The sequence below is a fragment of the Lissotriton vulgaris genome, chromosome 7 (assembly GCF_964263255.1).
Source record: "Lissotriton vulgaris chromosome 7, aLisVul1.2, whole genome shotgun sequence".
Classification (NCBI taxonomy): domain Eukaryota; kingdom Metazoa; phylum Chordata; class Amphibia; order Caudata; family Salamandridae; genus Lissotriton; species Lissotriton vulgaris.
The window spans coordinates 480,135,631-480,148,082 of record NC_141695.1 but is presented as its reverse complement, the minus strand read 5'-3'; the positions used below and the strand labels follow the sequence as shown (position 1 = coordinate 480,148,082).

The following is a 12,452-nucleotide window of genomic DNA, read 5'->3' as shown; positions in this document are numbered from 1 at the left end:
TACTTTTGTCAAGCAATGAAATTGGTTGAAATGGTGTAAGCAATTGGAATAAAAAAGACCTAGGAATCTTAACAGAAGCGTTATGTGTATTGTATAATTTCCGGTCCCACTTTTTTAAAATTCAAAGTAATAATTTTTTATGTGTTTTTATATTACATGGTTTCAAAGGAAAGGGATCTTCAGATAATGCCATTATTATTGATAAAACTAATTTTTGAGACTATATAATTCTGGTTTGTACCTTCATCCCAAGTCACTCTTTACTGTGAATATTTTTTAACAGATATTGAAGTTGAATTCACCAGTCACCAAATTAGATATATTACCAAAGGAGCATACGTGGTAACAACACACTACGAAAGCAAGTTTAATAATAAACAATTAGTTCAAAGATTTCGTGAGCCGGACCTATCCTATTTCCAAGGTAAGTGTTTCACCTATATACAGAACCAACTCTATCCTATAGATACATGTAATTGAAACATGCAACTAATCACTACTGAGGTCAATTAGTCCCAGGTGGAAGGTATGTTTGTGCTGCAGCGGGGATCCAGAGCCAATCTCCTCTGGACAAGATAGGCTACCATGTTTATAATAATCTGCCACAAAGATGGATCATTCTTGATGAAAGGTAGTCGACTGTCACACATTGTAGAAGCCTATGCGTTTTTTTGTTTCTAAATAGTAACCTCCAAAGCGTTTTTTTTGTTAAGAAATGTTAGGAGCCTTGATTCTCGTGCCCAGGTCTACTATTTCTTGTGCATGAGATACATAGCTCAGCGGTCAAAAGTGCATGTGGAAGGATCATGGAAAGTCAATAGAGAACAAGGTGACATGGACTTCATCCCGTACCCTGATTTCTAAAGCCTTCTGGACATGGGCCTGGGGACCTGTCACTGATTGAGCAATATACCCTGAGCATAATTCTAGGATAAAAATGTTCATGTAAACTTACATGCTGGTACCCTACCGTTTGAAATGCCCTTTCTGCGGTATCATCTCCAACCATTTTGGCTTCCTCCTTACCTTTTTGCTGAACTCATTATTGTTTGTCAGACTTTCTTTCTTCACTTTTCTGGGCATGGAACAAAGAGTTGACAGTTATGTCTGTACAAGACACCTTAATTACATCAAGTTTTCTAGTGATGTATACAGTTTCTGCCAGGTGACCGCATCTTTAGACAAGGCATTGCAATTACCAAAATTGTCATGAATATATCGAGATGACAAACATTATGAGCCCAAAGTATTTACCGCAACACCCTTAGCAAAAGTATAGAGAGTAGATGAGTTGGCCTAACGGCTAGGGCTCTCGACCTTGAATTTGGGGAAACCCGGGTGCGAGTCTCAGCAATGACGCTGAACATACTGTGATTCTGGGAAAATCACTTAAGCACCTCGTCTCTAACAAAAAAAAATGTGGCCTCATGTAACGCAACTGGTGCTATGTAAAGCGCTCTAATACCCGTAACCTTCGGGTCAAGTTCATCTTATATAAAAACTCTGTAAAAAAAAAATATACATATATATATATATATATATTAATTCACCTCTGTATTGGTACTATGAGAAAGCACAGGCAAATGTATTCATACATATAGTATTTTTTCTATGTCCATCATCATTGACATGTGACTGCACGTTATCACTTTAAAAGGGCAAAAGCAAATTTGTATCGCCATGTGACCAAGGCCGCTGGGACGGCCGAAACGCGTCATGACACACTATCTGATGGCTGAATAAAAGAATGCTAAGAAAAAGCTGGTCCTTGCCTCGTGTCTCTTTGTGAGGAGCGCTGCTGCGAGGTATTTGCAGATATATATATATATATATATATATAATTGCATTAAAATATAATAGCATATGACGCTGCATGGCTCTAAACTGATGAAATCACCCGCCAGGTCCATGACAGGTAGAAGAACATCCAAGGGGAGTACAATAGTAGGTGCCAGAGTAAAACTAAAATAGGTGGAGTGACCTCGTGTGAGTGGGACAAGCGCAAAGTGGGAGGCCCCTGGAAAGGACTTCCATTAAGGAACTGAGGTGTAAGCGAAGATCTTATAATTATCTAAAAAAAATGTCAGCCATTCTCTTCTGTATGATGGCCTCCCAGAGTCGGGCCTACCGAAGCTTCATTAAAGGAGCCTCTCTCCTTTTCCAGAGAGCCGTCAGGCTTCTCTTGGGCTCCCTGAGGCACAGCCACAGCAGCGTCCAGCTGCTAGAGTGTTGATGCCTAAGTGAATGAGCCATAAATCCTAACAGGATAAACTCTGGGGTATTAGGGATCAAGTATCCCAATATCACATTAATTTGGGCCAGAATCTCTGACCAGAAAGGCTAAATGACCTGACAATCCCACCATAACGAGCAAAAATCCCAAATTAGCCCAGGACCACGGTGCAGCGGATGCAGTGAGGACAACGATCTGGTAGCAAGAGTTGCTGGAGGCTGGAGCATCTTGTAGCCCAAAGATCTCTGGAGGACAGAGTCAACAAACCTTGGAAATGGCAAATCAACACAGTGCACAGGGGTGCTGTTCAAGCAGTTCTGACAAGGGATACTTGCTTCAAACCTGCTGAGAACAAAAGTGCAGGCCTCAAGGGAGTTGAAGATCCATGACCTGTGCTGATGAGCCTTTCGGTGTCCGTGAGACCTCAGGAACAGAAGACCGGTCAGCTTTTTAGCAGTGGCTGCAGATGCGGGTGAGTGACTCCTTAAATCCAAGGGAGATTAGTTCAAGTGTTCTTGATGCCCACAGGCCTGGAGAAGAACCTGGATAAAGCACAGGCACAGACGATGTAGAAGACTGGCAGGAGGATGAGACCAGGCACAGCAGTATTCTTCCTTGTTGCAGTCTCTGTTCCAGACACAGACCAACGAAGTACAAGGTGCCCAGATGTTTAAAGTGGAAGGGATTTTGGATCTGAATCTTGTCCCATGACGAATCTGATGCAGTTAAGCCCTTCAATACCCTAAGGAGAGGGTCCGGATGATTCAGGGGTCCCACCCAGAGAGGCTGGACAGAGGGAAGGATACTCCGATGTCTATTGTCCAGTTATCACGCCAGAGTGGGAGCCAATGGCTCCCTGACTTTGTTTCAACTGGAATATGCAAGGAGAGCACCAAATGTGCCCTTCAAAACAGTCTGGTGGTGCTGGCAAGCCACCACCCCTGCCCAGTCCAAAACACTAAGTCCTGTCCGGGAGGCTGTTACACCCTCCTGTGATAGGAAACCTATTGTTCCACCTTCCCCTGCTCGAGCTCAGCTCAGCAGCAGGAGGGGAGAATCAGGTCTGTGGTCGGCAGCAGCACAAGCTTGCTGTAAGAACTTGAAAGGCTGGTACTGGGAATACAGGGGGCACCTTAGGGGAGCCCCCTCGTATATGGGTTCCTAAATCCAACACCAGAATTGGGGTAGGATTCCAACATGTTTGATACCAAATATGACCAATTTATGTATTAAATGTCTTACTGCACTGTTCAAAGCCTGGATAATTGGCTCTGGGGTATGTAGGGGGTGACTTACAGGTTTTAAGTTCAGTGACCTCATACCTATATCTGTTTTGAGTGGTGCTAGCACCATCTGACATGGTTGCAATAGCCGGCTGTAGTCACAGATTAAGTGGTCTCTAATAGGTGGCATAATACATACTGAAGCCCATGGGAAACCCCTGGTGTACCTATGCCCTGGGTACCTTAGTACCATATGCTAGGCACTTACCTGGGTACACCAGTAGCCAATTGGGAAGGTACCAGAGTACTTACCATCACAACTTTAGGGAGGGAGCACAGTCAAACTAGTCAGAAAACAGAATGACACCAGCACAAATTGGGGGTAACCATAAAATCAGATCCTACTTTCCTACATAAAGATTAGGAGGCATATCCACCATAGGTTTCCACAGGAGATACCAGATGAAACTACCCGCCACTGCCCTCGCCATGTGGAGCTAATGATTGTCGGACTCCTTTAAAGACCATTATGAGATTATACTTAGCTGTGCTGCTTTATAATACAGGTGGAAGTCTGGCAGTGCCAAATCCCAGAGTCTTTGGGTAGTCTAAGCAACTTTGAGGGCAGGCATGCCCTATGAGCTTGTCATATAAAGCGGGTAACTAACGAGCGTAGGTTAGGAAAGTTTTCACGATCCATCTCAACTGGAAGTTCTTGAAAAAGATACAACAGTTTCAGGAGGACAGATATTTAATCGCATGAGTGTGGTCGAGCCAAGAAATGTACATGGGCGCCCATCTTCCAAAGTCTGACTTCAGTTGAAATAAAAGGGGGTAGGTTGTTTGCCTTATATAAGTCTGCCACGTCAGAGTAATTTTAATGTGTAAGTAAGCAATTTCTTTCTTAGCCCACATAAATGAGTCAGATCCCACAAGGGTCTCCATGTCACGGACAGCAGAGTCAGGTTCAGCACAAAGGATTTATGTAAGTTAATGCAAAAACCTGCTACGCTCTCATAGGTTGCCAATTCTGATTGTAGTGTGCTAGTTATAACTCAGGGGCGAGGTGAGTGATAACTACAATTCAGCTGCAAAAAGTGAGATTTTGTGTTCTACTGACCCAAATGTGAGGCCTCAGATGGGATGCACGGTGCGTATCTTGGTGGCTAGGGGTTCGATACTAAGGGGCAACTTCAACAGTGAAATAGGACACCCATCTCTAGCCTGAACAGGCCTGATCCCATGCAATTAACTAATACTCAGGACTGTGACCTGGCATAATTTGCTTTTGCCATGGCTATAAATTGCTCACAGAAGCCAAATCGGTGGAGAGTGAGGAATAGGAAGGACCAATCCACCTGGCCAAATGCCTTTTCGGCATCGAACACCGGTTACACCATTGGAATATACTTTTTATGGCCTTTTCGGCTAGATGAATCACCCTCCATAGATTGTCATGTGTTTGCCTCTTTTTATTGAAGTCCAACTGATCTGGGTGAATTAGTTCACGCATGAGGTCATCCAATCTTATGGTTAATATCTTAGATTATAGTTTAATGCCAACGTTAAGAGGCGCAGGAACGGGGATCCTTGCCAGGCTTCGAGAAAACCAGTTTTGAAGCTTCGCTCATTTAAGGGGTGACAACTCAGGCCTCAGCCACATGATTAAACAGGGCTATGAGGTGGGGCACCAGTTCAGCTCTGAAGGTTTTATAAAATTTGGCTGTGAACCCATCTGGTCCCAGGGATTTATATGTAGTTTCAGGACATTAATAGCCACCTGGACCTCATCACTCCTGATGGAACCCCCCAGCACTTTGTTGTGGTCTGCAGACACCTGGGGGAGTGTCAACCCCTCCAAGTATGACAATTGCTCTGCTTCATTCTACGAGGTCAGAGGATTATAAGTGTTTATAGAACTCTTGGAATGCTTGCTCCTTCTTGTCCCCGAAGGTAGCCGGAGGCCCCAGCTCCTGATTATATAACAATGTTTTATATACCTCAAACTTGACCAGAATCGGGTATCAGAGCGCTTTGCATAGCACCAGTTGCATTACATGAGGAATAAGGCTAAGAAGAGTAATGATAGAGATTCAACCTTTAACCAAAAGGGAACTGGGTAAATCACAATAATTAAACACAAATGTACCCTTGGTGGATCCCTATTTGTCTACTCGTGAAAAAAAATGTATATGGCCAAATTACTTTCACTCCACATACCACTAACTCTTGTCAATACCACATCATTATCATACTCCAACTTTACTTACCCCTATGCTGTAAGTAAAACCACAAAAGGCACTTAACACAATGAAAAATATTCTTGATGCCAATAATACAGTATGTTCCATTTTATTAAAACAGTAAAAACATTTTTTTTTAAAACAGTATCTTCAATATATCAATTGAAATATTTGCTTCTCTATTTGTAGCCAAAACAGGTGATGGACCGAATGTGGATCAATGTCACACATTCACCCCAGTCCGAAGATCTGGGCCCGAATTTTTGCATTTCTCTATTTGTAGCAGCACATCAAGTAACTACACTCGGAGAAAGCAATTCCTGTGTTATCACACTTAGCAATACATAATAACCATATTCATCATATCATAAACAAAACAAAAATTATATATATAACAGTATTAATAAAACCACAGAAGTTTATTGTCGACACTTTCGGTGGATCCTGCTTTCGCACCACCTTCCTCAGGACAGTTAAAAAACACTCAATAATCACAAAAAAACCACAATAATCTTTAAAAACATGTACAGATTCCCTGCTGAGACATCTAGGGAGACTGCAGTCAGCTTCGCCACTTATTAATAATGGCAACCTTGTATATGATGCTGTTTTTTTTTCTTTCTACCCAATCATCCTATCCTTCTTATAGGGTCACTTTTCTTATTTGCTCATCCTATGTTATGTTCACCTCTTCACACATGTTATACTCTCTCCACTGTTAGCATAATAAATGTCTGCATTACCTTGGAGCACCCCCTCTTATTCGGTGTTGGGATTATTTATTTGCCCCTGGGTTTCACTCTCTTTAGTCTTTACCGCAGCGTTGCACGTATCCCTGGGACAAAGTAGAAAGATGATAGGGTAGAAAAAGAAAAAAAACAGCATCATATACAAGGTTGCCATTATTAATAAGTGGCGAAGCTGACTGCAGTCTCCCTAGATGTCTCAGTATGGAATCTGCACATGTTTTTTAAAGATTATTGTGTTTTTTCACTGTCCTGAGGAAGGTGGTGCAAACGCAGGATCCACCGAAACGCGTCGACAATAAACCTCTGTGGTTTTATTAATACTATTTACATATATAATTTTCGTTTTGTTTATGACTTGATGAATATGGTGATTATGTATTGCTAAGTGTGATAACGCAGGAATTGTTTTCTCCGAGTGTAGTTACTCGATGTGCTGCTACAAATAGAGAAACAAATATTTCAATTGATTTATTGAATATAGTATTTTTTTTTAAAATGTTTTAACTGGTTTAATAAAATGGAACATACTGTATAATTGGCATAGAGAATATTTTTCATTGGGTTAAGTGCCTTTTGTGGTTCTACTTACAGCAAAGGGGTAAGTAAAGTTGGAGTATGATAATGATGTGGTATTCACAAGAGTTAGTGGCATTACATGGGGACACATTCCTTTTTTTTGTCAGGCACGGGGAGATTACGTGATTTGCCCAGAATCACAGGATGTTCAGCGTCATTGCCATGATTCAAACCCAGTTCCCCAGTTTCGAGGTTGACCGTAATATTTCTCCTGTTTGGCTCATAGTTGTTGAGCTAGCTGTGACCTTGCCCTATTTTCCTAATCGTATTTCATTTTTTAAGGCGCAGCAGAGGAAACTTCACTCTATTAGTATAAATTGCATTTTTTCACCCCCTAAGAGTCTTCATCTTCCATGTCAGTACTATAGTGGGGTTCTCTTTATGGGTCTTTTCAACTTTCAATCAATCAATCAACAAAATTTGTATAGCGCGCTGCTCACCCGTAAGGGTCTCAAGGCGCTGAGGAGGGTGGTGGGGGGGTCGCTACTGCTTGAACAGCCAGGTCTTCAGTTGTTTCCTGAAGGAGAGATGGTCCAGGGTCAGCCGTAGGTGAGTGGGGAGGGAGTTCCATGTCTTGCCTGCCAGGTAGGAGAAGGATCTACCTCCGACGGTGGATTTGCGAATACGTGGGACGGAGGCGAGGCGAGGCTGGCGGAGCGGAGCTGAGGGGTGGGTGTGTAGAATGCGAGGCAGCTGTTGAGGTATTTCGGTCCCGTGTCGTGGAGAGCCTTGTGTGCGTGGGTGAGGAGTCTGAACGTGATCTTTTGTTAATGGGTATCCAGTGCAGGTCTTTCAGGTGGGCGGAGATGTGGTTGTGGCGAGGGATGTCCAGGATGAGTCGTGCTGAGGTGTTCTGAATGTGCTGGAGTCTTTTCTGGAGTTTGGCTGTGGTTCCAGCGTAGAGGGTGTTCCCGTAGTCGAGACGGTTGGTGACGAGGGCCTGGGTGACCGATTTCCTGGTTTTGGTGGGAATCCATCGGAAGATCTTTCGGAGCATGTGCAGGGTGTTGAAGCAGGATGACGAGACGGCGTTGACGTGCTTGGTCATCGTGAGGGAGGAGTCCAGGATGAAGCCCAGGTTGCGTGCGTGGTCCGTTGGCTTGGGGGCGGTGCCCTGGGCAGGGGGCCACCAGGAGTCGTCCCAGGCAAAGGGAGATGGTCCGAGGATGAGGACTTCTATCTTGTCTGAGTTCAAATTCAGACGGCTGATCTTCATCCATTCTGCGACGTCTTTCATTCCTTCCTGGAGGTTGGCTCTGGCGGTGGCGGGGTCGTTGGTGAGGGAGAGGATCGGCGTAGGAGATGATGTTGAGGTTGTGTTGGCGAGCGATGGCTGCAAGAGGGCTCATGTAGATGTTACAGAGGGTGGGGCTGAGTGAGGATCCTTTTGGAACGCCGCAGATGACTTCGGTGGTCGCAGATCGGAACGGGGGGAGGCTGACTCTCTGGGTTCTTCCGGCGAGGAACAAGGTGATCCACTCCAGGGCCGCTCCTTGGATTCCGGTATTGCTGAGGCGCTGTATTAGGTTGCGGTGGTATATGGTGTCGAAGGCTGCCGAGAGGTCTAGGAGGATGAGGGCAGCAGTTTCCCCATTGTCGAGCAGGGACCTGATGTCGTCGGTGGCTGCGATGAGGGTGGTCTCGGTGCTGTGGTTTGCTCGCAAACCAGACTGTGAGGGGTCGAGGGATCCATGGGTCTCGAGGAAGGCAGAGAGTTGTCTGTGGACGGTCTTCTTTGGCTGGAAAGGGGAGGACGAGATGGGGCGGAAGTTCTTGATGTCCGTGGGGTCCGCGGAGGGTTTCTTAAGGAAGCTTCTCAGCTCGGCATGTTTCCAGCTCTCCGGGAAGGTGGCGGATGCGAATGAGCTGTTGATGATGTTCCGGAGTTGGGGTGCGATGATGGAGTCTGCTTTGTTGAAGATGTGATGTGGGCAGGGGTCGGTAGGGGAGCCGGAGTGGATGGTGTTCATCAGGCGGGTGGTGTCTTCGGTGCTGACAGGGGTCCAGGTGCAAAGGGTGGTGGTGGGGGGCTCTGGTTCGGTGGTTGGGTGCGTGGTCAGCGCACCGAAGCTGTTGTGTATGTCGGCGATCTTGCCGTGGAAGAACGACGCGAGTGACTCGCAGAGGTCTTGCGAGGGTGTGATGTCGTTGTTGCAGGCGCTGGGGTTGGAGAGCTCTGTGACGATGCTGAAGAGTTCCTTGCTGTTGTGGGTGTTGTTGTCCAGTCGTTCTTTGAATGTTGTCTTCTTGGTGGTGCGAATCAGTTGGTGGTGTTTGCGGGTGGCATTCTTGAGGGCTGTCATGTTTTCTGCTGTCTGGTCGTGGCGCCATGCTTTCTCGAGGGTGCGGCAGGTTTTCTTGGAGTTTTTGAGGTCGTTGGTAAACCACGAGGCTTTCCTTTTGCCGGGTCTGCTGGTGTGGTATTGGGTTCTCCAGGCCTACATACTCCGTAGAATACCCTCTACACCATAACAGAAGTTGGCACCGAAACTAGAAAATGCAAAAGACAAGTTTATTAAGACCCCTTGGGGTGGTGGTACATTCCTACAGCACCCTTCGGTAATGCAAGAAGTATCACACGAACATCGGTGCAAGTCCTTCTTTTATACAGTTTTACAGTAATAAAAAGGTAGACGGTACACAGTTACAGAGTTTTAGGTACATATATGGTCATTTTTGGAACACAGCCAACTCGTGGGAGGAGCTATAACACCACTGGTCAGTTTGGCGGAACATTCCTAAGTGATGACTGGTCAATCTAAACTGCGCATGTGTGAGCTTGACCACTACTAAAAATAGCCTGTTGCTGGGCAAACTCGAGTGGTCAGTGGTACAGAGGAAGGACAAAGGACATGCTGACCACGAGGCAACGCATTCAACTAAAATGGCCGCCGATACATACAAAATGGCGTCCGACAACTATAGTCAAGATAAGGGAAAAATACGTGTAGCAAAGCTTAACGCTAACTCGATCACCGTCAAATTACGACACTGGGAGGATTCTTCAGTGGTCCGAGTTCGTCGGTACAGTTGGTGAGCCACTGTGTGAGGTTGCGGGGTGCTTCGTTGGGATCCGTCGTGTTGGTGGACGGGTTTTGGCGGTGGTGAGCCGGTCGGCGGTGATCTTGTTCCAGCTTCTGTGGGGAACCTGTTGCGGGTGGTGGTGGGTCGTGGTTCTCCTGAAGTTGAAGTGGACGCAGCTGTGATCTGTCCAGTGAAGTCCGGTGGAGTGGCTGAAGGAGATGTGGTTGCTGGAGGAGAAGATGGGGTCAAGCGTGTTTCCGGCGTAATGGTTGGGGGTGTTCACCAGTTGCTTGAGTCCGAGGTTGGCGAGGTTGTCCAGCAGGGCGGCGGTGTTGCAGTCCTTGTTGTTCTCCAGGAGGTCTCCTAGTAGGATGTAGTCTGTGGAGATGAGGGCGTGCAGACTTTCTGGAGTTCAGCCTTGATTTCCAACCTCTCTTGACCTCTTTGGTCAGGGTTGATAACAAGGCCATAGATTTCCCCCTAATTAATGCCTTGAAGGTATCCCAAGTGGTAGTAGCTAAGTCAGTAGCCCACTGGTCACTAATCTAGAAAAATTCCATACTATTTTTGCGGATTTCGTTTCTGAATATACTGTTACCTCAACGCAAAGTTCTTGACTGTCACATAAAGGTCAACACACATTGGACATTGACTTCAACACATCAGTCACAGCGCCCCTCATAAAAGAATCTGGTTTGATATTTGAATTCCTTCTGTTGTAAGGGTATTATTTGTGCTATTTATGGATGTATACTACAGTGAAAATTCTGTGCAGTGTTTTCATTCTCTCGTTTATGCATATGGTTACTGTTGTAGGTGAAATGAGCACAAACACACATTGCTCATAAGAGGTTAAAGGTATTAGGAGTTATAAGTTTACTCAGCCATTTAATTTAAGAAATGTCTTCTAGTGGGTCTATTCAGCAACCACCTCTTTTTTTACCCAATCCAGGTAAACCTGTACACAAATGGAAATATTGGTGCTGAGTTTTCAAAATTTATTGTGTGACCATAGATGCCACAAATTGTTTTCCGGTACGAAAAGCTGCATTGCTGTTTAATTGTTTGGGTTTGGAGGGTCAGAAGATATTTGACCATTTGCCTGTAGTGCAAGATCCTATTCAGGAGGATGCAGGTGATGCTAGTGTACTGAAGAGCAAGTATTGTTTTGTAAGAATTACATTTTTATTCAAGGAAGCAGCCATTGTCTTAATCAATTGATCAATACGTGGCTGCTTTAATAAATTTACCAAGCTCTGGTCCTTTGTTGAAGTGAAAATGTACACTCATCTACCACAAGCAAGAACAAACTGTGAAACATAATACAAATTTTCAGGGTTCTAGTGCCCCAACAAAATATAATAATTTCAACAATAGGCATTAATTAGTTTATGAAGGTCAGAATCTGCTACAGCATTGTAGATGCATATCTTACATCAGGCGCATTGGCATTACTCAGCCAACTATAGCAATAGGAGAGTGCCTGACATCTCGCTACAGGGCAAGACACTGCAGATGGTGGTCCAGTCATGCTAAGGAAAAAACACATATCCCATCCCCAAGCAGACCTTCCTCTCCACACGGTCACTCCCAAGCCTAGAAGTACGTTCATCATTGCAGTCTGAATTAGAACGGGAGAGGGCCATGTCCATGCCAATGCATTTAGCATTGTTTGTGACCCCCATTTCACTGAATATTCTAAAGCCATCTGTACTGGATTCAAATGTACTGAAATTATTGGTCCAGATTGAAATCATACTTGGAGAACAAGATTACTGCTTTAACTGAGTAAGGACCTTATCTGAATAATTTCAACCGGCCTCTATCCAAGAATAGGACGAGTTCAGTTCCTTCATTGGCCATCTACATACTTTGCCGCGAGTCCTGAAGAAGACACTCCGTGATGTTGTTACAGTAACACACACGTCCTGGGTCAAAATATCGATGTACAGCTACTTCTCGTCTTTAGTCACTCCCCTTACCTAAAACAATTGTGAAGTCATTATAGGTTGGGAGTTGAACCACATTATACTCTAAAAAGAGCGACCACCATGATTTGTGTGTAATGTTTTATGTTGTTGTAAAATGGGTTAATTATGCACGTGTTTGTCATTTATGTCACAATGTTTTGGTTTTGTCTAAAAAGTCCTTTTTAGGTTTCGCCTACATAGTGCGCATGCGCTGCATAGGACACAGACCTGTAGCCATTGCCACAGCTTTGGGGGCAAAAATGTGCATGTGTTTCATTGCTTGCAATGCAACACATGCACATCTTGGCGATTCCCTTGCGACGGTGCGCGGTGCCATATGGTGGAGCCATATGGTCACACGCTCCCGCTAGGGAATCGCAAAGTACCCTTGCCCCCTGTGGCCGGGCGAGGCGCACGCTCTTTTTAAATGCAGA

General features: G+C 44.9%; 1 protein-coding gene across 1 annotated transcript in view; it reads left to right on the top strand.

The window, feature by feature from the left end:
- The window catches only part of LOC147701913 (cytosolic phospholipase A2 gamma-like), a 1,137,524-nt gene that overhangs the window by 526,532 nt on the left and 598,540 nt on the right, over positions 1-12,452 (top strand). The window contains exon 7 of the mRNA XM_086930543.1: positions 284-424. Within this exon, the coding sequence (XP_086786669.1) occupies positions 284-424 (141 nt within the window). The remainder of the gene's footprint in view (positions 1-283; positions 425-12,452) is intronic.